The sequence below is a fragment of the Sander vitreus genome, chromosome 8 (genome assembly GCF_031162955.1).
Source record: "Sander vitreus isolate 19-12246 chromosome 8, sanVit1, whole genome shotgun sequence".
Taxonomy (NCBI): Eukaryota; Metazoa; Chordata; class Actinopteri; order Perciformes; family Percidae; genus Sander; species Sander vitreus.
In genome coordinates this window covers 3,037,721-3,065,509 of record NC_135862.1, presented here as the reverse complement: position 1 = coordinate 3,065,509, position 27,789 = coordinate 3,037,721, and the positions used below count along the sequence as shown (strand labels likewise).

Sequence of the window (27,789 nt, the reverse complement as noted above, 5' to 3'; positions counted from 1 at the left end):
TTTACTGATATAAGTTCCTGGCTTTGTGGGTAGAAGGGATACCGCTACGACCAGAAGTTACGCAAAATGGAATCTAATATAATTAATACTTTCACCCACCATTTCAGAGTATATAAAAACAAGAATTGGACAAACATGAGGGCAAAGCAAAATTAGAAAATAAATTTATTTAAGAAAAGAGGTTATAAACATAAAATCAGAAAATCTAAGTACATGATAAAAGTTCAAAATGTCTGTAGTAGTACAGAGAGAGCAGTTTAAAACATACACAGGAAATAGTTTGATACAGAAACCAAATAAATGCTGTCTATATTGGGTTCAAAAGTGAGCCAAGGAATACTAAACTCAGTTTTTGAACCGTCTGTAGTATTATAATCTGTTTAAACTCTGCATTTTGCAGTTTTTGACAAAGTATGTCTCTCCAAAACTGTTCCAGATTGTTCTCTAGCCAAAAGTGCAGAACATATACCCTAAAGTGTGATTCATCAACATAAAGTGTGATCTCCATCAAATATACGTGACTTGTAACGTGAAAACTTTTCTATTCAAAAGACTTTTAAACTTTCCTACAAAACATAATACAAAGATAAGGAATGGTTCCCCCAAAAACACCCTGAAGAATACAGAAACATTAATGCTCACAGGCAGATATATACATAATAGAAAAAGAATGTCAGAAAATACAAAAGCAAAGAGGAAACTGAACATATATAGACATTTGACATTAGAGCTTCTGAATTTGGGCCGTTGGGTTTGCAGATGTCCAACAGAGAGTCAGCAGAAGTGATTTATTGGATATAAATGAAATCTTGAGTCTGTAATGGCTGCTTCTGTTAAAACGTCTTTGAAGCCAGCGGGCGTCAAAGTAAAAACCAACAAAGACGACACCTCAGTAACGATCGTGATATAAATCTGCAAGAAAAGAAAAGAAAAAGTTAACCCTTGTGTTGTCTTCCCGTCGACCGTGCAACTTTTTCATTTTTCTGGGTCAAAATTTACATTTTTTTCAACGTTTTGGATGTCTTTTTCGACACTTATGTTGCATTTCCACCGGTGTGTCGTCACTTTAATCAACATTTGTCACTCCCCCCCCCCCCCCAACGTTTTTTTCTGCACCTTTTGACGTTTTCACCAAGTTTTTGAAGCTTTTCCTGACATTTCTCACTTTTTTTCAACGTTTTTATAAAAAGGATAAAAAATTCAAATGTTATGAAACTGAATAGAACTTGTGAAGAACATTATAGGGAGCCATTCACGTTATTTCTTTTGAAAATTTGGTTGAAAGAAACCCAAATTTCTGAACTTAAAATGGGTCAAATTTGACCCGAGGACAACAGGAGTGGTAAATATTATAAAGTGGTCCAAATGTCAATTAAGTTAGCTGTAATTGTTTGGGAAAGGTTTAGGTTTTAACCCTTTTTTTTAGGTTCAACAAAGATTTGAGGTTTTTTAAAAAAGGTCCAGTGAAAAGTATTGATGCATTTCTTACGTAACGGGATGTTTCTTTACCCTAACTCCAAAAAGGGTATCAGTTAAGGATAGACGTAATATAAAATAAACTGTCAACCAACTATAAAGTTGTAAGATTGCTTTATTTTTTGCGCCAGATGAAAAAGTTCAAAGACATTTTAAAACTGAATTAAAAATAAATTAAACTTTGAAAAATGAAGATCAAAACACTTTAAAAGAACACAAAACATTAACTGATATTTAAACTATGTCTAATGTAATATAGACATAATATAAAATAAATTATACCAATATATATTGTACAGGTGAAGTATTCTTCGCAACAAAATGGAAGTACAGGTCTGGAGTTTTAGTCAGATTAATTCGGCCAGAATTTATGTACTCTATACAAATGCTTTGATCATGTCTTGCTATAAATCTTCCTTTTCTAACAGTTCTGTTTTCTTTTGTCTCTCCACAGGGTGCTGAAGCGCTCATGGCTGTCGTTTACGGTGCTGCCAACCAGCCGGGCCTGCTTTCCCAGCAGTACCCCCCGCCCCTGCTACCCAAGCCTGGAAAGGACAACGCTCGTCTTCAGAAGCTCCTCAAGAGAACCGCCAAGAAAAAGGCCTCCACTCAGGCATCGCAGCCCGCCACACTTTTCCGCTCCAGTCTTTCCCCTGTGAACGAGGCAAGCCCCGACCTCGAGCACAGCGACCACTCCACCCCGCCCAAGACTCCGGAGACACAGTTCAGCCTCTACAACACCCAACAGCCTCCACGGTTCAGCGTCAGGCCGCTGTATCGCCATGTTGCGTCCCCTTACCCACAGCGTGCAGCTCATGGCAGTGCAGCGAGGTTTTCACCTCAGACAGTGGCAAACGCGTTGTACACTTACTCGCAGAACGTTAACACAGTTTCTTCATCGGCCCACCTTTATGGAGTTTCAACAGCTCCGGGGTCTGTCGCCGAGCTAGCAGTGCCAAAAATATCTGTGCCAGTCTCTTCTGTACCTGAGGCAACAGCACCAGCTGCCGAAGTGAAAAAGCCAGCTTTTAGCACACTTGCTGAAACTCCTGCTGGTTTTAGGCCTTCTGCAGCAGGAGGAACCCCACAGACAAAAAGACCAGGTCCAACTCCTTATCCAGCGACAGAAGGTCAAGCTTTGATTCGTCCTCTCATTGTGTTGACCCCGCTCGTCAAATCCAAAAGCCCACGTCCAACATTCAAAGCAACCGAACCTTCAAGATCGCCCAAACCGATGTTTGACGTCCCACAAATTAGGATGTACACGGCGAGCACATCGTACTACGAGTCATCCAGGACCCCGCCTGTGTACGACACAGCTGGATTAACTGCTATCGGCAGCACAGTACCTCAAAGTAAAACAGCAACAGAAACAAAACAAGATCTGACTCCAACATCTGAGGTCAGAAGAGGAACGACCCCGACGACTCCTTTGCTGGGCACAGACTCCCAAAGGAAAACACCAACTTCAGAAACTAAAAGAGGCACTACACCAACAGCAGAGATGAATATAATCATAACTCCAACATCTGAAATCCAAAGAGCTTCCCCAACGGCAGAAATCAAAAGAGCTACCCCAACGGCAGAAATCAAAAGAGCTACCCCAACGGCAGAAATCAAAAGAGCTACCCCAACATCTGAAATCAAAAGAGCTACCCCAACAGCAGAAATCAGAGTTAAAACCCCAACTTTTGAGTTACAAACATTAAGAACAGTGCGACGCCCTACAACCCCATCATACCACAAGAATCGGGCTACAACGCCTGTTTTTGAAGTCTCAAGACCCAATCCTCTCTTGTTTGCTGTGTCGCCGATCACAGTAGAGCCAGAGAAGTCAAGCATGCCCAAAACGGTTTCTGCTGTGAGCAGTTTGCCTGCTTCCCAAAGTGCGAAAACTACTGAGCCTGAGCCCACCGAAACTATACTGAATGGGGAAATTCATTCGGACGTCGTCAAACCAATCCCAAAAAGCATTACAAAGTCAAAATCAGAGCCTGATCTGACAAGACAAACTGCTCCAGCTGGCTCTCAGAGACCTATAGCTGCCGCATCTGAGCCAATAACACCAGCAGTGACTTCTTTCAGCAATCAGAGGCCTAAGACTCCAACATACGAAGCATCCCGACTTATGACCACGTCACCTGGCTTCAAAAGACCAAAGACGCCTACCTATGGGACATCACCTTCTGGTGTATCATCCGTAGCTTTTCAGAGACCTAAAACCCCAACCCAAGTGGCTCTTAAATCAAAGTCTAGCTACCGTGGATTGACACCTGCTGAATATACTGCTTACGGCGGCATAAGAACTTACTCTCCGGCGTTTGGTATCTCCAGTTCTAAGACGCAAACCGATGAGATTAAAGCTACAAAAGAGGAATCACCAGAATGTAAAACACCAAGCCAAGAACCGTCTGTGAAGGGCCAATCTACGCCTGAGGTGTCTAAAGCCAAAGAAACCCCCAAAGATGTAGAGAAGGTTGCCGCCACTCCCTCAATCCCTATTATTGTCGTTTCACAAGCATCGGACACCTCAGGAACAACGTTAACACAAGAGACAAGTACGGTATCCAGTCAGGTGATTCAAGAAACACCAAAGGTTAAACCTCCAACAACAGCAGCAGGGAAAACTCCTGAGAAACAGAAGGTGGAAACACAAGTTGCCAAACCAAAGACAAAACCTCCTGAAGCCAAACATCCTCTGCCCAAAAGTGACGACCAGGATCCTCTGAAGGCAGTAAGAAAACTTTTAGGCAAAGACAAAGTCCAGAAATCTGGAACTGAGACAAAAGCTGGCGTCTCAGATCAGAAAGAGTCAGCGAAACCTGTAGCTGCCACCAAGAGTAACTCCGAAGGCCCAACGCCAAGCACAGCAGCGCCTGCTCTGCCGTCTGCAGCTGAGTCAACAGGAAATGAAGACAAAGGAAAAGATAAGAAAGCAGAATCAGCTCCAGCAGTGAAATCTGCACCTGAGAAAAAGGAAGGAGATGAATCCGTCCCAGCCGAGCCCCTTCTTAAAGTCATGCAAAGGCCAAAGGGAGTGAAATCTAAATTGAGCGGTTGGTCCCGCCTCAAAAAGCACATGGTGGTGGAAGAAGAGGAGCCTAAATTCCCAGAGATAGGCCCTCAGAAGGAGGCCGCTGGGCCCAAACAAAGCGAGGCGACAACGACCGAGGGGAAGGCCGTCGACCCGCCTGGCACACAGCACGATAACCAAACGAACGATGCTCCAATTGCAGCCAAGATGTGGAACGCCGTCCTCTTCCAAATGTTTTCCACTAAAGAGAACATCATGCACCAGATCGAGCTGAACAAAAGCGAGGACAAGAAGAAGGAAGCGCAAAGTGACGAGCAGAAAGAGATACCTTCATTTGCGCACCGGCTGCCTGTGCTGCTTTTTAGTCCAAAGTTTGATGCTAAAAAGCTTAAAGAGGCAGCGTCGAGGCCGGTGACGAAAATTTCAACCGTTTTTGAAATGGGTCTGATTGGGCGGAAAGGTCAAGATGAGGAACCAAAAGACTTTAATAGAACAGCGAGGGGGTTCACCGCTACTTAAGCCAATAGAGTAAATATATAAAGTGCCATGACGAAAATGTAAAGAAAAAACAGTTATAATATATATATGTTTCATGTACAGGTGCAAGAAATCGTAGTCTGTTAAATGAATGACGTGCGTTTGTAGAAAAGTCGGCTTTGAAATTTATACTTGACAAAAGCTTTGTGTTGCATTTGTGTGACTGGTTGTCTGGATGTTAAATGTTTGTATGTGTGGATTAGCTGGAAACAGAAAAAGAGCCACATTTTGTCTTAATTCAGACGTCACATCAGATTAAAAGGTTTATGTTTTCAGAAAAATCAGAACTTCTCATTTGTTCCTTTCATCACATGTTCACAAATATAGAAAATAATACAGATTAAGTTATTAGATTTGAAAATATTTGGTTATTGTCAAGACAATTGTCTGAAACAGACTTTATATGCAGTAGCTCACTAAAGATTGAACTTCAAGTTGCTATTTAGCACAAACAAGCTTAATTTTTTGGGACATTAGAAAATGTTTTCTCTTTAATGATCTTTCAAATATCCACTTTTTTCCTCCAAAATGGTGCTACTTGCCTCAGGGTTAAGACCGCGTATGTAGGAGTATAACATGACATTTTTTTTTAGGCTGTAGATGGTTACTGTTGCAAGTCGCAATGAAATAACATTTTAAGAGCGTCTTACTTTGACCAGATTCCTGTTCCTGTCCAGAAATAAAAAGGACCAATCGGATCAGTTAGACACAGAAAGGCAGTTTGATTGGATGGGAGAGACAGAGAGAAGGAAGGTTGGGCGACAGAAACAAAATGTGAATAATTGATTGTGCGATTGCAAGATGAATGTACCGAAGGGATGTAACGATACACTCAAGTCACAATTCGATTAAAGATTTTCAGTTCACGATGTGATTTTCTCAGCATTTTTTTTTTTTTTTTTTTTTTAAATAGAATGAGCTGGAAAATATTCTTTATTTTAATCAACTGTGCAAAACAACAGATGTTTCCTCGCATTAAAGGTGACACTGAAACGGTATATAAAAATAAAACAATATTTGGGGTTTTAAAACAAATTCCACATCAAAATAACTGAATACAAAGAAAACCCAACTAAAGAAACTAAGATCTCACTCTCTCCTCCCGCCCGCCTTCCTCACACTCCCCTCCCGCCCGCCTTCCTCACTCTCCCCTCCCGCCATCCCTCCCTCTCCCTCTCTCCCTGCCACTCTCTTCACTCTCTCCTCCCGCCATCCCTCTTCACTCTCTCCTCCCGCCATCTCTCACTCTCTCCTCCCGCCCTCCTCACTCTCTCCTCCCGCCCTCCTCACTCTCTCCTCCCGCCCGCCTTCCTCACTCTCCCCTCCCGCCCGCCCTCCTCACTCTCCCCTCCCGCCCGCCCTCCTCACTCTCTCCTCCCGCCCGCCCTCCTCACTCTCCCCGCCCTCCTCTCACCCCCCGCCCTCCCATTGCCAAGATACACACACGTCTGCAGCGTGAACTTCACTGTGGCGCTGTCTCGAGCAGACCACTCTCCACCTGTCCTTTTTTCCTTTTCTTATTTCTTCACTGACGTCGTCTTTAAAGCAGTGTTAAAATCTCGTTTCGTGAACCCAATCTCGTGTCTCGTCACCCCCCTAGTGTTCACATTCAGAGAGACCTAAACACTGAAACACTTACCAGACTCTCCGTTAATGAACTCTCCTCTGTTCTCGTCGTCCGCGGGGATCTTCTCATATTTTCCGTGACCAGTGACCACAAATTTGTACTTTTTCCCCGCTGCTGAATTCTGAAGAGGAAAAAGATAAAGTGTCTGAGTGCCCTGAAACCGTTTATCATCCTAAAATAATAATAAAACAAAAAGTGCAGACGGGTCAGCCAAACAGATTTTTTTAAAAGAGTCCAGAATATGAGAGAGAGAGAGAGAGAGAGAGAGAGAGAGAGAGAGAGAGAGAGAGACAGAGACAGAGAGAGAGAGAGAGAGAGAGAGAGAGACAGAGAGAGAGTTCACCTTGACTCTTTGTGTCCCGGGCTGCCCTATCGAGTCTCCGATAACTTCCCACATGTTCTTTTTCTGCATCACATCTCCGGGCCGCACGTCCTGACGGATCAATCAATAATCAATACAAACATGTCGACACTGACTCATCAAAACCTAAAAATAAAATCCTTCATAAAGTGCCTTTCACAAGGTGGTAGTAGTAGTAGTAATCTGCGAGATGCATTAAAAACAAAAAAACTCATTTGTTAGTAAAAAAAAAATAAAAAGGATATTTTTCTGACCTTCAATATTTGTTTCATTAATTTGAAACAAAAATCCACTTTAACAAAATATTTCTCAAATAAAAGAAATTCCAGGAGAAGTACTTCAAAGTTAAAGCAAAAGAAGGAGCCATTGCATCTCGTTTCTCCACAAGAGGGAAACCTCACATAAACCTTTAAGCTGCACCTGAACACATCACAGTTAGTCGGTCAGTTAGTGGTGGAAGATCAGCTGATCCTTCAGTAAAACTACCGGTGGAAGACTTAATAACAATACTTGAGTAAAAGCCCTGCATTCATTATCCTACTTAAGTAAAAGTACAAATGTTTTAGCATCAACATATGCGTGAAGTATTAAAGTAAAAGGACTCATTGTGCAGTAACAAGTGTTGTGTTCAGGTTGCGTTTGTGACTTACTGTGGGTTTGCAGAGCGACAGACGGCTGCCGTCTGACGGACCTTTCACCCACTGAGTGATCCGCTCGGCCACGACCACCTTCAACCCCTCAGCGTCCTGATTCAGACAAGTTTAGGTTAAAACTCCATTCAGATTTGGGCCATGAATAACGCTGGAATACTAGTTCTAGGGCTGCACAATAGGAGGGAAATTAATATAGCAATAACAATATTACTTGCCATAAATAAACCGATATTAAAGTGTACTCAGTTCTGCTGCTTCCAGTATTCTGCTAAAATACAACAAACTGCTTGTTGAATATAAAACAAATGAAAGGAAATCATTTCCAACATTCTTTTATTGAACATTGAATTGAATATATAAAGGCACAACTAAAAAGGAATGACAGTTCGTGTCTTTCGCGATATGTTTATTGTGCCAGTTAATATTGCGCTGACGATAAAAACACGATATATTGTGCAGCCCTACCTAGTTAAAATAAAATAATAGGTTTGAATATATTTGAATATCTATTTTTGCGCATTATAGCCATAATACCAATAGATTGGACAGGAAGGAGCCCCGTCTCTGGGCATTTTCTCACCTTGCAGGCAGCTGGCTTGGCGGGAGCTTGGCTCCAGGCTTCTCCGGCCTCAAACAGAGTTTTCTTTGAGGAGACGACCTCAGGCGAGCTGGGCAGGTCAGTCAGTGTTGCCTTCACTGCCCGAGCCTCCTGGGAGTTCTGCATATCAACAATAACAACAACAGCAGCGCTGAGTTTACGGAGAAGGTGAGGAAGTATAACAGTGCCAAATGTCCTGGTAAGGAGGCAGGCTGGATGGGTCAAACTAACAGGACTTTCAGACCGGGGTTCATGTCCCGTTTGACAATAACAGTCAACGGTGAGTTGTGTTTTAATTTACGGAAAAAAAAACAGACCTACATCACGTTCTGTATATAATGTAATTTGCAGCCAGGGGGTCTAGCAACTCTCCGTTGGCTTGCGAGCTGGAAAAACCCAATTCTGGCCGGGCCAATCACATCGTGTATAGAGTCGGCGGGCAGGCTTATGGCTGCTGCTGCTGGCAAACCGCGGTCTTTGGAATCGGCTTTGGTGGGTCTGGCTCGTCAGGCTAGTTTTGGTGCCTAAACCTTAACAAACCGCAACCGTTTCACAACGTTATCGACGTGTTTAAACGACGCGTTACCTTCTCTGGTTTAGATTTAGTGGGTCGTATTAGAGAAAAGGAATACACGACCGATATCGTTGTTGGTTTGGAGGATTTGGTTGTTCCAGGTTTAGGTTCTCTGCATTCTCTGTAAATGCGTTGGGAGTAAACTCAACATTATTTGTCAATTCAGATTTCATTTTGGTACTTATTAAGCATTTTCAAGGACTTTTTCCTTTTATTTAAACTGTGCCTTACATCACGTGCACACAAAGTTTGATGAATTGTTGTAATATTGGCAGCGTTGGCCTTCCGCACATTAAAAGTACTGCGAGAATAAGAAATAAAAAGCATCTCAACACTGGTTTATGTAAGAATATTCTTCCTTCTTTTGTCTTTTTATTGCAGTGTGTGTGAAACTTTTGTTAAGCTCTCCATAAATAGTTGTTTTTAAGTCAGCGTCCAGGTCGCTGACCGTGCTGTTAATCAGCCTGAGGCGACGAGTGAAAACAGGGAACGGAAAGATACAATTACAGGAGGTCTAAACGTCGTATATCTGCCCGAAATGACAACAGAGCGCTGAGACGTCATCGGCCAGGTGCTGCAGAGATTTGTGACTTCAGCACAAAAAGGGTCAGCGCTGCTCTTTAACCTTCAGCTGGTTTCAAACAATGAGAGTCCAGAAAGAGAGTCAGCAGCTTCTGAGTGAGCAGAAAATACCCGAGGGTTCGGACACTTTAAAAAGGGAACAGTTTGACGTTTTGGGGAATGCTATGATTTGCACTTAATACCATGTTGATGTTATTCCATTAAAGGGGAACTATGCAGTTTTTTTTTTTTTTTTAGCTTATTTACCTTAACTGAACAGCTTCGGAGTCATTGGAATGGTTATATGACTGAGTTGAATGGTGGTCGTCTCGCTCCCTCCCCCAGCGCCTGTGAGCGGAAAAACCTCCCTCGCAACTTTGGGGCGGCGAGCTGCTGGCCTCAGCGTCAGTAAGTATCACGTGATATCAGGTCTTGCGATGGGACGAATTGCTTCACGGCACTGCACACATCCAGGAACCGGCTAACAAGGTAGCGATGGAGTTTTTCACACTGTCGTCATGGCTGAGCCGGCAAAAACATCGGAGCTGCCAAATATCTATTCTGAAGCTGTAGGGAGAGCTCTAGAGAGAAACCTGCCAGCAAAAAGCGAAGAAATGGCCAAACTTACATAGCGCCCCTTTAAATATGAAGCTACAACCAGCAGCCAGTTAGCTTAGCTTAAGGACCGGAAGTGTTATATCTGTTTTTTTCGGTCTAAAAGCGACCTGTACTGGAGGTTACGGGCCAGATTATTTCTCTCTTTCTTAATATTTGAGCTTAAGAGGTGCTGGCAAGAAGGATTTAGTTCGAAAATTCACACTTGGTAACAACATTTTTGGAAACTCGGGACATTTCTGGCACGGAGGATATTTTGTTCAGCTTTCACTTCTTCAAAGCGCTATCTGAAAGTTAAGACCCGGTTTTAGAGCTAAGGTTACGGAAACATTTTCAACTCCATGACTTCATGTGCAGATGTTCAGATGCTTTGCATTCTCTCTTTTTCAAGATTTTATTCAGATTTCCTAACACTGTGTATACAATCCACATCATATACACGTCCTGCTGCAAAAAACAAAAAGACTGACCCACAATCCTGACAACACACACATTTACACCACAAAACAAACAACTTTAACCTCTTCATATCTGGCCGGCTTAAATGAAGTAGGTGAAATAAATGAACATACACCTATAAACGTGTGTTTGTGTGTGTACGTGTCTGCGTGAGTGCGTCTGTACTTGCACGTGTGTGTCTGCGTCTATGTACTTGTACATGTGTGCGTCTGTGTACTTGTACGTATGTTCGTGTCTGCATGTGCGTGTCTGTGTACTTGTACGTGTGTGTGTGTGTGTGTGTGTGTCTGCGTGCGCCCATGTCCGTGTGTGTGTCCGTGCGTGTGTGTGTGTGTGTGTCCGTGCGTGTGTGTCCGTGCGTGTGTGTGCTGACCTCCACAGCGTGGGCGTACTGCTCCAGCTTGTCGTCGATCTTGGGCAGCAGGACGAGAGTCTGCGTCTTCTTAAAGCTGTTACTGATTCAGACAAAACACAAACCGTTAAAACAGAATCCGATCGGTCACTGAGGACATTTTCAAGGTTCTCTCTTCACATTGAAGCAGTTTATGATATGTTTACTGATATATACTACTATATATACACATACACACACACACACACTACTACTTGATATATACTATATTTTCCATCCTTTTCATTTTAAAAACATATTTTACATATTTTGTACATTTCCATTTAATATTTATGATTTGTTTGCGTCTTTATTTTTCCAAGGTTATTGGAAACCGCTCGTTTCAAAAGCTCCACGATCCAATATCATCGATGCAGAGAAAATACCGATACATATCGTCTGTAAGATGCCTTTATTTTAGATTCACACTTCGTTATTCTTTTTATTAAAAGGTGCTCTAAGAGATGTTGGGTAATGTCACTTCTTGTTGACGTTCGAAGTATTGTCAAACAAAACGGAGGGTAACGCCCTTCCGTGCACTAACCCCCCCCAACCCCAAATCCTTCTTGTCGGTTATTGGCTGGAAGACTGTTATGTTTGGTGGTGCAGGTCGGCACAGTTTGTTTTTGTTGCCGTTTGTGGAGCCTGGGCTGTCTACAGAGACTGCGTTTTTTTACAGTGTGTTCAGGGGACAGGCAGCTAGCAGATAGTGAGGAGATGTTTTTTACAGTGTGTTCAGGGGACAGGCAGCTAGCAGATAGTGAGGAGATGTTTTTTACAGTGTGTTCAGGGGACAGTCAGCTAGCAGATAGTGAGGAGATGTTTTTTACAGTGTGTTCAGGGGACAGGCAGCTAGCAGATAGTGAGGAGATGTTTTTTTACAGTGTGTTCAGAGGACAGGCAGCTAGCAGATAGTGAGGAGATGTTTTTTTACAGTGTGTTCAGGGGACAGGCAGCTAGCAGATAGTGAGATGTTTTTTACAGTGTGTTCAGGGGACAGGCAGCTAGCAGATAGTGAGATGTTTTTTACAGTGTGTTCAGGGGACAGGCAGCTAGCAGATAGTGAGATGTTTTTTACAGTGTGTTCAGGGGACAGGCAGCTAGCAGATAGGAGATGTTTGCTGTATGTGACAAAAAATGTTGTAACCTAAAAAACGTGACATCGCTTAGAGCACATTTAAAATGAATAGTTTTTAATTTAAATGCCTGGAAGAGCAGTAAATATGATATTGTCTCATATCGGTCACAGGCTCCTGAACTAAAACAAAATCGTATCGTGAAAACCTTTAAGATATCAGTGAATATCGTATCGGTGTCCAAAGAGTCGATATATCGTATTGTGATACTGGTGGAGAGGCCGCCTGTATTGACGACGACAGTCACCTTTTCTTCAGCGAGCGGTTCAGTGACTCCGTTCTCTCTGTGATCTGAAAAAAGAAGAAAAAGTCTGAGGTCATTTATTTATTTATTTTTATCTTTGAGGAAAACAGGACTGTATCCCACGTCGTCGCCTCGACCCACGCGTGGGTTATTTACAGTTTGGCTCGGATTCGGCCGCAGACCGCCGCCGACTCCATCCAACACAAACAGGGCCCAGTCTGCAGGCCTCCATCAAACTGTACGCGTCCTCGCAGACGCTACACGAGGAGCAGAGCGTGATAACACGAGACTGATTGGGTATTTACCGGTTTTCTTAGCTTGTTGTCCGGTGTTTAAAATAAATCACATTGTAGGATTTTTAATGCCATTGTTGCATTTTGTGTCTCTGTTCCAAGCTCTCGTCTCTTTGAATTTCCCGAATCCTGAAGTCCCTTCAGATTTTGTCCTCTAAGTTTCTCTGGTGAGTTTTTTCTACGACTGGTCATCTCAAAACTTCGAGGATGTAAATCTAAAATATAGTTGGCTAACGTTAGCTTGCTAACTCCGCCATAACGTTACCCCGTCGCCACATCGTTCACAGAAAACAAGCCGAAAAACAAGCCGCCACTCATGGAGACAGTAGTGTGCTTTGTGTAGATGAAGCATTGAGTTAAATGGGACTCATTTAGCGGCTGGCCTGGAATGGAAATGGCCTTTCTATCCATTTTATTTCTATGTGTCTCTCTCTGTAGGGATCCATTCCTTGAATGTTGTCAGACACCTAGAATAATAATCAGCCTGTCAGCGGCAAAACCAGAACTTTAAGTGGACGGAAATTGAAGCTTGCAGATTGTTTCTGCAGCACTGCGGCACTCTCGCTTAATACTGGACCAACGTCACTCAGACACCAGAACTTGGGAACGGTTGGAAAACATAGAAGTTACACTTTAACTTCCAAATAAAGAGGACTTTAAGTCCAGTGAAATATTATGTTTTTCTTTCAATCTTGTGCACACAACACACACACACACACACACACAGACAGACAGTCATTGGTCTGTTTACAAAACGACATGTAGAAGTCAATCAGTAATCTGTTTTAGTGAATGTAACTTAATGGATTACTCAGTCAAAGGACAGTTCACTCAAACACAATACAACCCATTTTACTTTGTATTTAGTCAAATCGTCCGTTCATAGAGATTCATTGCTATCCTTTTTTCACGAGCATAGTTTCAATTTGAGAGCATTTATGCTGATTTCACGTTCAGATTTTGAAATGCTTTCCCTCAAAATTCAAACTCCCATTCTGCTCAAACTGTTTGCATTCACTCAGATATACTGTCTTTGCAAACGGAAGTTAGCGGACTACAGCTATGCACGGTGCAATTTATATATTTATTAACTGTCCTTTTATTCCAAACGTTGTAAAAAGTCTAAGGAAGGACTTAAAAGAACACGCTCTTGAATGAAGACGGGAACCCGTTTACGTCACTACAGAGAGCCAAAGTCACGCTGTCACTTCCTGTCCGTTTGTCGTCTCTACTGCAGAAAGGAAACCGTTTGTTTGCTTCAGCCTTGAGCCCAGATCTCTCTTCCCGATTGTGTAAACTGGGTTTCCTTTGGGAAGTTGAAGAAATGCTGTTACTGTGAAAAGAAACCGTAACCCTTCACGTAAACACGCTAAATGTTAGCTTGTTAACTCTTGCAAAGAAATGTATAGTACTGCAGCACAATATGGACTAGTGCAGGGGTTTTCAATAGGTGAGGTACGCCTCCCCTAGGGGGCGCCAAAGAGCCACAGGAGAGGCGTGACACGCCAACAAAAAAATAACTGTATGCAGCTCTTTTGATATCGGTAATTGTGCGTGCGTGTATTAGCTTTAAAATGTATCGTTTCCTAGTCCCAAGTCAACAGAAGTCAGCATTAAGGGAGGAGACAGGACCCAGCAAAAAACGTATGGGCATGGAGACATGTGTCAAACCAGTCTAGGAGATATGTTGCACTGCGTGAGACAAATGGTGGTCACACCAGATACTGACGGAGCTCCCCCGGAGACCCCCAATACAGTAAAACTGCACATTTTAGAGTGGCCTTTCATTGTGTCCAGCCTAAGGAACACCTGTGCAATAATCCTGCTGTCTAATCAGCATCTTGACATACCACACCTGTGAGGTGGATGGATTATCTCAGCAAAGGAGAAGTGCTCACTGACACAGATTTAGACAGATTTGTGAACAATATTTGAGAGAAATAAGTCTTTCGTGTACATAGAAAAAGTCTTAGATCTTTGAGTCCAGCTCATGAAAAATTGGGACAAAAACAAAAGTGTTGCGTTTATAATTGTGTTCAGTATAATTAATGTGGCACTGCAGAGACGTCCCGGCCTACAGATCGTGTCCTACGGACTAAAGAAAACATCAGTTTGTTTGGTACAGACCCTCGTAAAAGTCAATGAAAATGACAATCATGTTACAAAATGATAAGTCCCTTGAATATTGTGAACCATATTGCAATATCAGTCAAAAATAATTGCATGTGGATATTTTCCTCCTAGTCTGGACCATAGTTGGGTTGAAGGGGTTTTAGGTGATGCTTTACCTTGTGAGTGGAAGCTTTGGGACTGAAGGGACAGAACGCCTCGTCTCCGTCCACGCTGGGCGTACTCAGGCTCTTCATCCTCTCTGCTGCCTCCGTCCTCCTCCTCTCGATGTCTTCCTTCATCCGCCTCCTCTCCTCCTGGGAGTCAGGACACAAACTGTTCAACTCCACACTCCTACATCAACCGCAGGAAAAAAACATCTGCTCACGCTGCACGTGCTCGTTTCACTTTTAACGCTGGATGCATGATTTCTTTTTTCAGCCACTAGAGGGCAGGTTAACTCCGTCTTCTTACGAGCTCATTTTGGCCGACATGCAAACAAACAAGACCGTCCACCCCCTGAAAAACATCCACATACGTCGTTTGTTCATGCAGCATTTACCACTTACCCCACAATTTTCCAGCAGGCGCGCCTGCGCTGCGTTCTGGGCGCGTCGCGACCCCCGCGAGCAAACCGCAGCCATTCAGGTCAATGCGTTTGTTTATTTTAAGCCTCCTGTGGTTTGACCCGTTTATAAAGTTTCCGCATCCGAAATTTGGGTCGCTTTCAATCAAATTGCCCCAAAAATAACACGGATGGTTACATACAACGCTCATCGCAAGTCAAATGTAGGATCAGTTCACTACTTTCATTGAATTTGGGGTGTTTTATTCAATGTTTATAGCATTTGAAAAAAACTATGAAATCAGTCTCGCTTTCTAAACAGCATCCTGACTGAACTGTGACAGTCTGATTATCCACTAAATCATAACTATTTGTCAGAATAGTTCAGAATTTCAGATATTTTTAACAAAAAAATGGAGGTATAAATATGTAATATTTTTAGTCTTTCATGTGCTGTGGTCACCTCCTCTCTGGCCATCCGTTGGTGCTCCTCCTCCTCCCGGCGACGCTCCTCTTCCTCCCGGACTCGACGCCTCTCCTCCCTCCTCTTCTTCAGCTGCTCCAGCTCCTGCTCGGCCTCCGCCTGTCGGTGTCTCAGCTGCTCCAGCTCCTGGCTCTCCTTCTGCTGGAGGCCCAGCCGGATCTTCTCCAGACGTCGCTCCGTCTCCAGGATGGCCTGCGACTCCTCCGGCTCCGAGGCTCTGCTGCGAAAACAATAAAAACTGTTGTCTGTTCTGTATCTGACACCCCTGGGAGTCAAAAGTCAAGTGAAGAACTTTCTAGGGTTGCACGATATGAGGAACGTATGTGATAACGTGACATTACTTGCGATAAATAAAAATATAATAAAGGTTACTCAGTGCTTTCAGTATTCTGCTTGAATACAACAAACTGAAGACTTTAAAACAAATGAAAGGAAATCATTTCCAACTTTCTTTCCAAATTAAACATTACATTGACTATAAAAGGCAGCACTAAAAAAAAGAATGCTAGTTATATTTCAAAGTGCAGTTTTCTACTGATATTTTCTTTCAACTAACAAAAGAATCTGTGTTTCGCGATGTGCGTCAGCCTTTTCACGATGCGTTTATTGCACCATTTGATATTGTGATGACGATGAAAAATGTAATCCTATATTGTGCGGCCCTATTACTACTTTCTGTCTTTTTAAATCTGATTTTCTGTTTATTCTCAGATGGATATCTACCGCTGTACTGGCTGACAAAAGTCAAACATTTGTCATTTTCATTTTAAAACACTAAAAACTGTTTGGCGGCTTACTGCCGATTGAATCCATTGTAAACAATACGGCCAAAACTATGTGGACACCCCTGAAAGTCAAAGTCGAGCTCTTTCTGAATACTCTGATTTTCTGCCCACATCCTCGGATAAACGGGCTGACAATAGTTAATCATTTGTCATTTTCCCAAAGCTCAGTATAGTATACCGATAATATCGGCAGGACGATATTTACTGCATAACGGCCGATAAATGAATATTTAAAAAATTAAATAAAAACGGACGAAACCCCCTTCAACCATGTTCTGAGTGTTGGCGTTGGGTAGTTTGTCCACCAGAGGGCGCTCTGCTCCCTCCCAGTTGGTAACACTTGTTTAACCCTTTACGTTTCATATCTTGAGTTTGTATTTTTATAAATTTTATTTATCAGAACGTTAATTTATTTTGATGTTCTGTGGTGACAATAAAACAAACGCGTTTATTTTTAAACTGCATATCATATTATTTTAGTGAGGACTCAAATAACTACAAATAACTAATGTTGGGGAAATCTGTTTAGGTTTTGTTACGCGTTTCTGGCTTTTTGATCTATCTATATCTATCTGTATCGATATCGGCCTTAAAAATCCTTCATCGGTTGGGCTGTACTCTATACACTACAGCCATAAATATGAACAGACTACACACCTGGTGGGTCTTCTTGTCGCCTTGCTCTTGTATGACGTCACTTCCTCTTTGGTTGCGTCTCCGTTGGCGATGCCGAGTTTCGGCTCTTGGTGAAGGAACACCTTGGACGTGTAGGAGATTTTAACGTCTTTTCTCTTCTCCATCTGAAAAGGAAAAGTTCCACAAAACATCTTTTCAACCATGCCGTGTACCGTTTAGTCAGTTGCCGGGGAGACCTGAAAGACTGAATTGTCACTCAAAGACTTGTGACTTTATTCATCTTTAACGACTTAAGACTCGACTTGGACTCGTCTCAAATTCATTTTGAAACCTGAAGATCTTGATACTCGATCGACTCGAATGACTTGTTTAATAACTTAAAATCTCAATTGGACTTGTCTTGAATGACTTCAGACTTAATTCAGTTTTATTTATAGTATCAAATCATAACAAGATCAACAGCTAGAGTAGATCTAGACCACACTATGATATACAAGGACCCAACATCCATCCATCCATCCATCCTTGTCTGTTTATCTGGGGTCGGGTCGCGGGGGTATCAGCTCCAGCAGGGGACCCCAAACTTCCCTTTCCCGAGCCACATTAACCAGCTCCGACTGGGGGATCCCGAGGCGTTCCCAGGCCAGGTTGGAGATGTAATCCCTCCACCTAGTCCTGGGTCTCCCCCAAGACCTCCTCCCAGCTGAATGTCCCTCCACCTAGTCCTGGGTCTTCCCCGAAGCCTCCTCCCAGCTGGACGTGCCTGGAACACCTCCGTAGGGACGCAACAATTCCAGTAATTCCCCCAATAAGCATTTAGTGCGACAGTGGCGAGGAAAAAAACTCGCTTTTAGGGAGAAACCTGGGACAGACCCAGACTCTTGGTGGGCGGTGTCTGACGGTGCCGGTTGGGGGTGTGATGAACAGCGGCAATAATAGTCACAATAATAATGGAACAGTGACTAGAAATAGTAGTTGTAGTTCATGGCATAGCAAGGCACTGCTGGGCGTTTCAGGACGTAGCAGGGCTCGGCAGAGCATAGCAGGGCGTAGCAGGACTTGGCAGAGCAAAGCAGGGCGTAGCAGGGCTCGGCAGAGCATAGCAGGGCGTAGCAGGACGTAGCAGGGCTCGGCACAGCATAGCAGGGCGTAGCAGGGCTCGGCACAGCATAGCAGGGCGTAGCAGGGCTCGGCACAGCAGGGCGTTACAGGACGTAGCAGGGCTCGGCACAGCATAGCAGGGCGTTACAGGACGTAGCAGGGCTCGGCACAGCATAGCAGGGCGTTACAGGACGTAGCAGGGCTCGGCACAGCATAGCAGGGCGTTACAGGACGTAGCAGGGCTCGGCACAGCATAGCAGGGCGTTACAGGACGTAGCAGGGCTCGGCACAGCATAGCAGGGCGTTACAGGACGCAGCAGGACGTTAACTTGACATTTGGACACCTGAGCCACAACCGCTCCAGTTGATCTGTACGCATCTTTAGACTTGACTTCGACTTGGCTAAAATTACTACAGACCTCTCAGATTGACTTTGGCTTGTTACGAATAGGATTGGGCATCGAGAACCGATTCCTACTTGGAATCGTTCCAAAAATTGCAATTCCATCGGAATTGTTTCTTTATTGGAATCGTTTGGAGGATTTGGCTTAAAATCCGATCATGGGTTGGAAGTTTTGGTTTCCGTAGCGGCCAGGCACTTGTTGTGTTGCAGCCATAGCGCACAGTAAGCAGCGCTCTAGTCTGGCTTTGTTTTACGCCCAGTAAAACTGCAAACTACCATTGAATCAAAATAAAACGTTCCTCTTATTTGTGAAATAAGCATGTGACCCGTTTCAACTCCAGCCCTCAAAGAATCAATAACAACCGGAATCGAAAGGAAGAATCTGAATCAGAATTGTTAAAATCCAAACAATGCCCAACCTTAGTTGTGAATGACTTGAGACTTGACTTAGATTTGTCTCAAATGACTAAACAGTAGTTGGACTTGTATTAAATCACTTGGAATATCACCTAGTTCTTTCTAAATTAATTCAGACTTGCCTCAGACTCGTAGCCTGACAAGCCAGACCCAACATCCAGATGTTGGGTCTGACCCACATCCAGATGTTGGGTCTGACCCACATCCAGATGTTGGGTCTGACCCACATCCAGATGTTGGGTCTGGGAACTCCCCATTGGCTGGGCTCAATCCGAGGGGCGGGATAAACTGTTGTCTTTCAAATTCCCTCTGGACGTAATAGGATAGCGCTCCAACCAATCAGAGCAACGCTAGTTGGTAGATTACACTTTAAACTCCGAACACATCTTCCTTTTTTAAGAATGACTTCTGTGCCGTTCTCTCTTTTCTTAAAGAAAAGCTGAACTCCAAGTCTTCCAGAGTCGCGGCCAAAGCCGATTCCAAAGCCCGCTGTTCGCCAGCAGCCATCTTCTACCGTCATTATGTTAAGCCCGCCCACCGACTCTATACACGATGTGATTGGCCTGCCTAGAGTTTGGTTATTCCAGCAAGCCAACGGAGAGTTGCTAGACGACCCTGACCGCAAATTACATTTGCCGCTGCTAGGGAGCGTCTACATTTCTAGACTACCAGACTCGTCTAGAATTAATTCAAACTTTAAAACATCTCAGGAGGTTGTGACTCTGGACACTACATCAATACAAGGACTTGTATTTTTCTGCATAGGTGGAAGAGCCAGCTGGGACTTTTGGGAGTGGACTATAATCTGGATTTGAATAGAAATATAATATGATGGACAATTGCCACGTATGATCTGGGACTAATGGCCATGGGGTTGACTCCTTTACTACTCTACTTATTGCCGTCATCATTAATATGGGTAATTGTGTGGCCGGGTTGGCTCAGTTGGTAGAGCAGGCGCACATATGTTTGGAGGTTTGTGCCTCGACACAGAGGTCCAGGGTTCGGGTCCGACCTGTGACGATGTCCTGCATGTCTTGCCCCTCTCTCCTTTCTCACCTGTGCTGTCCATTAAAGGCGTAAAAGCGTATACATACGATATTCAACAACGTTATCGCGTATCGCATATTTTCCTACATGTCTTTAAAAATTGAATAGACAGAATAAAATGACATTAAAACAGTTTGGTGAAAAACGTACCTCTGTATTCGGCCTTTGAATCTCCTCCCTCTTCCTGGTCATCACTTCCTGTCTCTTCCTCTTGTCTTCCTCCTCCTCCCTCTCTGTCTCCCTCCTCCCCCTCGCCTCCTCCCACTCCTTCCTCCTCCCCATCTCCACCGCGGCTCCGTCGTCTTCGTGCTGCTGTCTCTGGAGCCGGCTAGAGGACGCGACCGACGCCTGGACACTCTTTGCGGGCACGGTTTTGTTTATGGCGTTCTCCTCCTCGTCCTCCTCACCGCCGTGGCCGAGCTCCTGCAGGCGCTGCTGCCTCCGTCTCTCGCGGCGCTGAGTCCAGTCGCTGAAGCCTTCGTCCTCCTCCAGGGACGGAGAGCCACTGGGCTTCAGGTCGCCGTCATACCTGAGGACGAGTCGGGTAACAAGTTAACTGGTGTGACACAGCAGCAGGTGTTGGAGGTTTTAAACTATGTTCAGTGTTGGTTCCGTAATACTGTACGGAGCTGAAAGGCCGCCATAGGAACCCAGGAATGTTTTTTAGTAGTGCTGGGACGATATGCTTTTGTCCCGATTTGCATATTCTGTGTTGAGCACCGTAACACTTTAAAGTGCACATATTATGAAAAACAAGAATCTCTTTTTCTGGGATTTGGGGTGATATTTTGTGTCTCTGGTGCTTCCACACGCATACAAACTTGGGAAAAAAACCATCCATGCTGTTTAGAGTGAGATACAGTTTCTGAATGTGTCCTGCCTTCAGTCTCCGGGTGAGCTGGTCAAAATCTGCACGGCTTTCTACGTCACTAGCCGAGACAAGGGGGGTAGGGGGCTAACCGTTAGCATGCTAGCTCGTTCTCAATGGCAAAACACTGCTACAACACACTAGTTCACCCTAATCTCCAAAAGAACTACTTCCATGTCCCTGTTCTGAAGGTATTCCACACAAAGTTGGAAGTGTGCCCTCGTTTAGAAGAAGTCTCCCGGCTAATCCTGCCTTGTACTACTGAAGTTGGAGAAACAGCTAGCTAGCTCATGTAGTCCTTACCTAGCTACTGAGCATGTGGTCCTTACCTAGCTACTGAGCATGTAGTCCTTACCTAGCTACTGAGCATGTGCAACTGCCAACAAAGATGTTCCAGCAGTGAGAGGTCTCACTCTGTAGCTAAAACAGAGACCTGAACACAGGGTGAAAAGAGGAGCTGCAGCAATGTGCAGTACAACAAAAATATGGTGTTTTTTGAAAATGAAACCATGTAAACCTATTCTGGTACAACCTCTAAATACTATTATGAACCTGAAAATGAGCAGAATGAGCACTTTAAACACACTGCTCTGCTAACGACACTACAGCACTTTAACACACTGTACCGTCGACGGTTTTAACCGTTTTTAAATGTTTATCTGATTTTATACATTTCAGTCTGTGTTCTTACGTACATCTGTATGATCGTTGTCGTTTCCTGTTGCACTGCAGGTGGCTGGTGGAGAACAGTCTTTTCATTTTCTTTGTGTGTAAGTAAACAAGGAAGTATGACTAATCTGAACTGTTCTTGGACACCACACTTTTAGTGGGTCATAAGGGATAACAGATATATTGCTTTTGTATAAGTCTCCATAAGTTTTTAAGAGAGCATCACGTCACTATTTCCGCCTGTATGTTCCGAGTTTAACAGCTGAAACGTATCGGTGGCGCAGCAGATTGAACAGAGCAGGGTCAAACATTTCTCCACTGTTTAGCTTCTGTAATCACAGAGACATTAGCAACAGAGCACCGCTGACAAATGAACAATTAGCCTCCGCCTCAGCTGAAATAACAAACCAGTAAAAACAGGAAATGGAAAAATGGTCAGTGATGTAAGGGAATGTGTCTGGGAGTCTGACATTTATTTCACAAAGTGTATTTATCAAGTGGGTCATAACTGCAGCTCTTGTATTATAAAGCCCTTTCTACACATTGACATTTGAATGTTTCCCCACCAACGATCTTTTTCTAACCCTAACTAAGCGGTTATACCCTGCACATTGATAAAATGACACCAAAGGGGTACCCAGAGTGTTAAAAAGTGACCAAGCGTCAGTAGTTGACGAGTTGGGAATGAGAATGCGGGGAGGAAACACGAGACAGCGACTCAAGATAATTCAAAGTCAGAGAGAAATGTATTCATAAATTATATTAGAAAATAACCAGACCAGAGAACCAAAGAGTTACCTAACAAAATGCCCAGACATTTCAACACAAAACTAACGATATTTGTGGAGTCGGATTAAACATTTGAACGTCACAGATTAACCCTGCAGCTCCCGCCGGTGCAGCGGTCTGAACGCAGGATGTGTCGGAGTAAATCATCCATCATCACGGAGCCTCCGCAGATCTGCACCTGCTCCCATCTGCAGGGAAATCACTGCAACATGCAGTACGACCTAAATAACTGGTATTTAAAGTTTGATAAGTGTTGATAAAGATAAAGTGGTCGGACATATTCTCAATAATTAGCACAGTATCTCCGGCTGCTTCCTCCCCGACACCCCTGCTGAGGAAAAGTAATAAAAGTGTGTTTTGTGTTCCCAGGAGCTGGCAGAAAGGAATTCACTCAGCATTCCTCAGATGATTAAGACGTTCGGCCAGCCGACGGAGCCCCCGCAGCATGATGGGAGTCCCCCAGCAGCTAATGGGCCTTAACGAGCAGCGACGTCTCTGTGTGAGTCTCGACAACTGGACATATTCCAGACAGGAGCGAGCGAGTCAAGGTCGAGACACATCCGTCAGGTAACACCTCCGCCTCTCCGTTTTACCTCCTTGTGCTGCTCTTCTCATCGTCGGATCCTCTTGCAGGATTTCTTTTGCTAGAAGCCATGATGTATACTAACAGTATAGAGTATTTCATTTGACATTTTCACTTGAAACAAAAACCTCCAGGTTCCAGGTTCGTCTTTTACTGGAGCAAACATCAAGAAACCGTTTTAGTTGCATTTGGTGCTCTTCTCGGCTCCACACAACTTTCTACACGACTTACGCGTGTGTATCGTGGACGTGCTGACAGTGTTGTCGTCATTACTTAGAATTCCTCACGGGGGAGACAAACTGCGTACTATAGCTTTAAATACAGGCAAAAATACTTTGACCTTGCACGGCAGCTGGGGATCATGCGAAAGTGCATCTTGTCAGGCTTTAAGAAAATAGTTTGTGTCTGAACTACCAGCTTACCAAACCAGTCAGTGTCCGGTGGTTTAGGCGTGTGTGACGTCCGTGACATTTTATTCAAAACTACAACGGCGGATGCGATAGACAGATGGTTCCTCCAATCACCTGCCAGGTATTTTCGTTTGAAGTGCCTGCCCTTTTCCAAACAGTTTCCAATAATGACTCCTCAGATGGCGAGTCAGGTTACACCGCGTTGCGTTTTAGTTGACTCGTTAACCATTTACAATATGCACATCCATGGGTGCTGCAATTGTCACGTGAAGTAAGACAACGCCTACTTCATGAAGTCGGGGTCGATGGTTCAAGTTCCTTTATTTGTCCCCCAATGGGGCAATTTGTTGTGCAGCAGATAGTATAGTACAAATCAAATGATGAAGTCGGGGGTCAATGGATTTGCCCCAAGTTTACAGAACTCCGACTTGGATTGGCGATCCCTTGGACTTTTAGGTCGGACATTTTTTAGGTCTGTGTTGGCTGGAACGCAGCATTTATGTGCGCGTTTTTAAATATTTCCATCTTTAGTAGGAACCAATGGACTTGGAGCCGAGAGACAGGAAGTCAGAAAGTATTAAAAGACTTTCACATTGTTGGTGGATATCGATATAGATTAGATGATCAAATGTAGACTCGTTTGTGTCAGAGTGTAACTGGACAGTTTAATTTGAGCAATAGATTGATGGCTACTGCAGCCGACATCCGCGGGTTCACACTGGAGCTGCAAAAGATTAATCGATTGGTTGTCAAAGAAATTAATCGCCAACTATTTTGAAAAACGATGAATGAGTTGGAGTCATTTCTTATGAAAGCAAAACTTCAGATGTCCGCTTGCTAAATGTGAATATTGTTCTAGTTTCTTCTAGTTCTAGTTCTCTTCTAGTTTCTTCTCTAGTAAACTGAATATTTTTGAGTTGTGGACAAAAGACATTTGAGGACGTCATCTTGGGCTTTTTTGGGAAACACTGATCCACAGGTTTCACCATTTGACATTTTATAGACCAAACTACTGAGCGATAAATCTAGAAAATAATCAAAATCACATTGAAAAATAATTAGTTGCAGCCTTAGTTCAAAATGCAGCTCTTGACCAGAAAGCACGCAGCAAAACAGGGATTTCAACAGTGTTGTGGCTGAACGCGTTCATTGAACGATAGTTCATGAACTCGTTCATATTTTGGGTGATACAACGGTATTACTGCCTGATAAACGTTACTGTGAGCTCGTTCATTCTGGTGTCTGTGATCGGCACGCTCTCTCAGTTTAACTTTGTTCAATAGGGGGCCAGATTTCTATAGAGCCTTCCAGGCGAAAACCCGGCTAAATCACACCGTGAACAGGCCTTAATATGTAGCGGAAAAAACACCCAATCTGGCAACGCAAGCCACCAGTGTCGCACCGCACCATCAAAACAAAAACCAGCATGAAGTCGACAAAGCAGCGTCGTATGAAAATCCGCACTTCAGTCACATCCACAGCAAACCTGAAACGGCACACTGAACTGATTGGATATGAAGATGAAATCCGACACAGTTTTGGGTTAAAACTGGTGAAATAATTGCCGTCTGTGGTTCTATATGGTGCTATAAAATAATAGCTCGCAGCAACATATGAAAAAAAAAAAAAAAAAAACTATGAACTAGTTCATTTTTGGAACTGTGAACTGAACTTTGAAATCCAGTTTTAGGAAAGTCCATTAGTTCAAACAGCATAACATCACTTTGCTTCAGAAACCGTTTTATTACAGGCTGCAGCGAGCTTCACGCCTGAAACCAGCCGAGTCTGAAGTGACGGAGGAGAAGGTGTTCGAGGCGCAGGCTGTTATTTAGAGTCTGAAATTAAAAAGTCATCTGAAACGCCACAAACGCTTTGACTCGGTGGAGACGCTTTGTAGTAAACATTCCTCGGCGGTTGTGTAATGAGAAAGCAGCTGTGTGCGTGTGTGTGTGTGTGTGTGTGGGTGTGTGTGTGTGTGTGTGTGTGTGTGTGTGTGTGTGTGTGTGTGTGTGTGTGTGTGTGTGTGTGTGTGTCTTCAGGTCAGCTGCGCGGCGGGAAGGGACAAGGCCGTTTGCAGCATCTCCCAATGGAAACATTTGTTTTATGGAACCAGCCATGCGTGAGTGTACGACGAGCAGCTTTAGGTTTCACAGCTGGGAAACATGACGACAAGCTCTTTAAAAACATGCAGTTATCACCAGAAAGAACAACACACAGTCAGATTCAGCAGCTCGTACAGGAAGTCATTGGCCATGAGGCGAAGGAGTGAAACATTTTCTGCACTTAATAACTTCCTGGGTTCCCATGATGACACGAACAAGAAATTCAACGAGTGTTTGAAGTTCTATATATATATATATATATATATATATATATATATATATATATATATATATATATATATATATATATATATATATATATATATATATATATATATATATATATATATATATATATTTTTCTCCCCTTCATAAATCAACGCTCCCTTCATAAATCAACGCCATCGTCACCCTGAAAGGGTTCAACAATAACAGTTGCCCGATGGCCCGGGGCAAGTAAAACGCCACTAGGAGCAAGTAATTTACTTCATTATCGTATCATGATTTACGTAATCGTTCTCTTGCCCCCTCGCTCCCACCGGAGAATGCTTGTTGAATGATTTGAGTGTGCCGTTGGTAGGATTGGGCATGGAGAACAGATTCCTACTTTTCAAAATAAATCATTAGTTGCAGCCTTGCTGTACTTACATGGTCTCCTCTGCCGGCGTCTCGTTCTCCAGTGAAGACTGAGCCGGCAGCGAGCCGCCGTTGGTCCAGCGTGACGCCTCCCGAGCTCTCCGACGCTGCTCCCTCTCCACCTCCTCTGCGTCCTCCACGCTCCTCTGAGCCGTCAGCCTGCAGCCGAGGGACGACACACTACAGTTAGCAAAGGCCCGGGCTCTAGCACGAACCCAAAGGCCCGGGCTCTAGCACGAACCCAAAAGCTTTTGTCAAAACACTAAAATATTCAGAGAAAAGCAACGAAAAGAAAGTTCAGTATTGTTGCTTGAAGAGCAATAAAAAAAAAAAAAATGTATATGTGCTGGCACAGTGTTTCTCAAAGGGGGGGTACGCGTACCCCTGGGGATACTTTGGAGTACTGCAGCGGGTACGTGATCTTTTTGCAAAATGCTCATTTAAAAATGTCATGCATAATTCCTAAAATACTACTAGAATAATGATGGATTCTGAACATTTGAAATGTGGCATTTACATGTTTTTCAGTTACACGGTTGTTTAGTAAATCTGTCTCTGCTGACACTGTATTGTCCTCTTTATATAGATGGAAACATTTTGTGCTGATCAGGGAGTCTTTGGCCTAAAAACACAATTCACAGGGGTACATTGTTGAAAAAAGTTGGAGAACCCCTGTGCTGGCAGAACAAAATGTGTTCAGAAATGTATCAAACTATTTAAAGCTAAAACGTTTTTCAGAAACCCTGAAAACTTGCAGAAGTAAACCACCTAAATGCTGACTTTTACACTTAAGCACTTTATTGCATCGCTCCTCACAGAGGACGTCTTTCATCACTTGTGGTAAACAATGAAAGCTTAAAATGAGAAACATTTGTTACTCTCACTCGACACGCCGACGGACTCACGGTCGGCCCTCAGCCTCCTCGCTTTCTCAACAAAGAGTCGTGTGAAGTCGGGAAGAGGCTGAGATCCGACATCTGCCGGGCCTCGGATCAGAAATGTTTATCTGCGGGATAAACACACGTGCGCTTCGCCTCGTGTACAGCGTGACATCACAGTATTTATTACAAACCCTGTTCATCTTTATTCATCCGGAGACAAAGAGCCAAATGGGAACACTCAAACATGCACGAATGACCCTCTTAACGTTAACACTGGGAGCTTTAATTCAAGAACTTCACCTCAGCTGGCGACAACATGGTACCAGTGCGTGTTTCAGAGGGAACGACGCCAGGCTACGGTGGCGTAAAGTCTGATTCATGGTCCTGCGGAGGCTCCACGCAGAGCTTTCGCCGTAGGTGGCCTGAAGTTTATACTTGTGCATTGGTGTGTGCGTCGATCTCTAACCCCCCCCCCCCAATTTCCACCGGTTGCGGAACGGCAGCGGAGTCAATAGGTTTCCATTAAAGTCAATGTGTGCATTTCCCTGCACTACACCTTGAAAACACAGCACAGAGTTGTTTCCCCTCTGCTCCTCTGGATGGAAACTAACTGTTGGGTCCTCGTGACTTCAGCTGTCAGTCATGGCCGCAGCCGTACCGCAACAAGGTCGGACCTGGGGGGAATGCAACGCTACCCAGCCACGACCGAGAGACGTGGCCTGACGTGCATCTCTCTGAAAAT

The 27,789-nt window shown here is 43.9% G+C and overlaps 1 protein-coding gene and 1 pseudogene across 2 annotated transcripts in view; both read right to left on the bottom strand.

The window, feature by feature from the left end:
- Positions 1-147: 147 nt before the first annotated feature.
- The window catches only part of lsp1a (lymphocyte specific protein 1 a), a 42,985-nt gene continuing 15,343 nt past the window's right edge, over positions 148-27,789 (bottom strand). The window contains exons 2-13 of one of the 2 annotated variants that reach the window (XM_078256405.1): positions 26,179-26,325; positions 20,260-20,638; positions 17,160-17,302; positions 15,697-15,934; positions 14,848-14,985; positions 12,270-12,313; positions 10,869-10,950; positions 8,269-8,406; positions 7,686-7,781; positions 7,018-7,107; positions 6,687-6,795; positions 148-912 (exon numbers count right to left, since the gene is read on the bottom strand). In XM_078256405.1, coding sequence (XP_078112531.1) covers positions 890-912; positions 6,687-6,795; positions 7,018-7,107; positions 7,686-7,781; positions 8,269-8,406; positions 10,869-10,950; positions 12,270-12,313; positions 14,848-14,985; positions 15,697-15,934; positions 17,160-17,302; positions 20,260-20,638; positions 26,179-26,325 — 1,627 coding nt within the window. In that variant the 3' untranslated portion in view covers positions 148-889. Of the gene's footprint in view, positions 913-6,686; positions 6,796-7,017; positions 7,108-7,685; positions 7,782-8,268; positions 8,407-10,868; positions 10,951-12,269; positions 12,314-14,847; positions 14,986-15,696; positions 15,938-17,159; positions 17,303-20,259; positions 20,639-26,178; positions 26,326-27,789 lie in introns of both variants that reach the window. The other variant, XM_078256404.1, reaches the window with a different exon arrangement.
- Positions 1,092-6,286, bottom strand: LOC144521632 (uncharacterized; annotated as a pseudogene).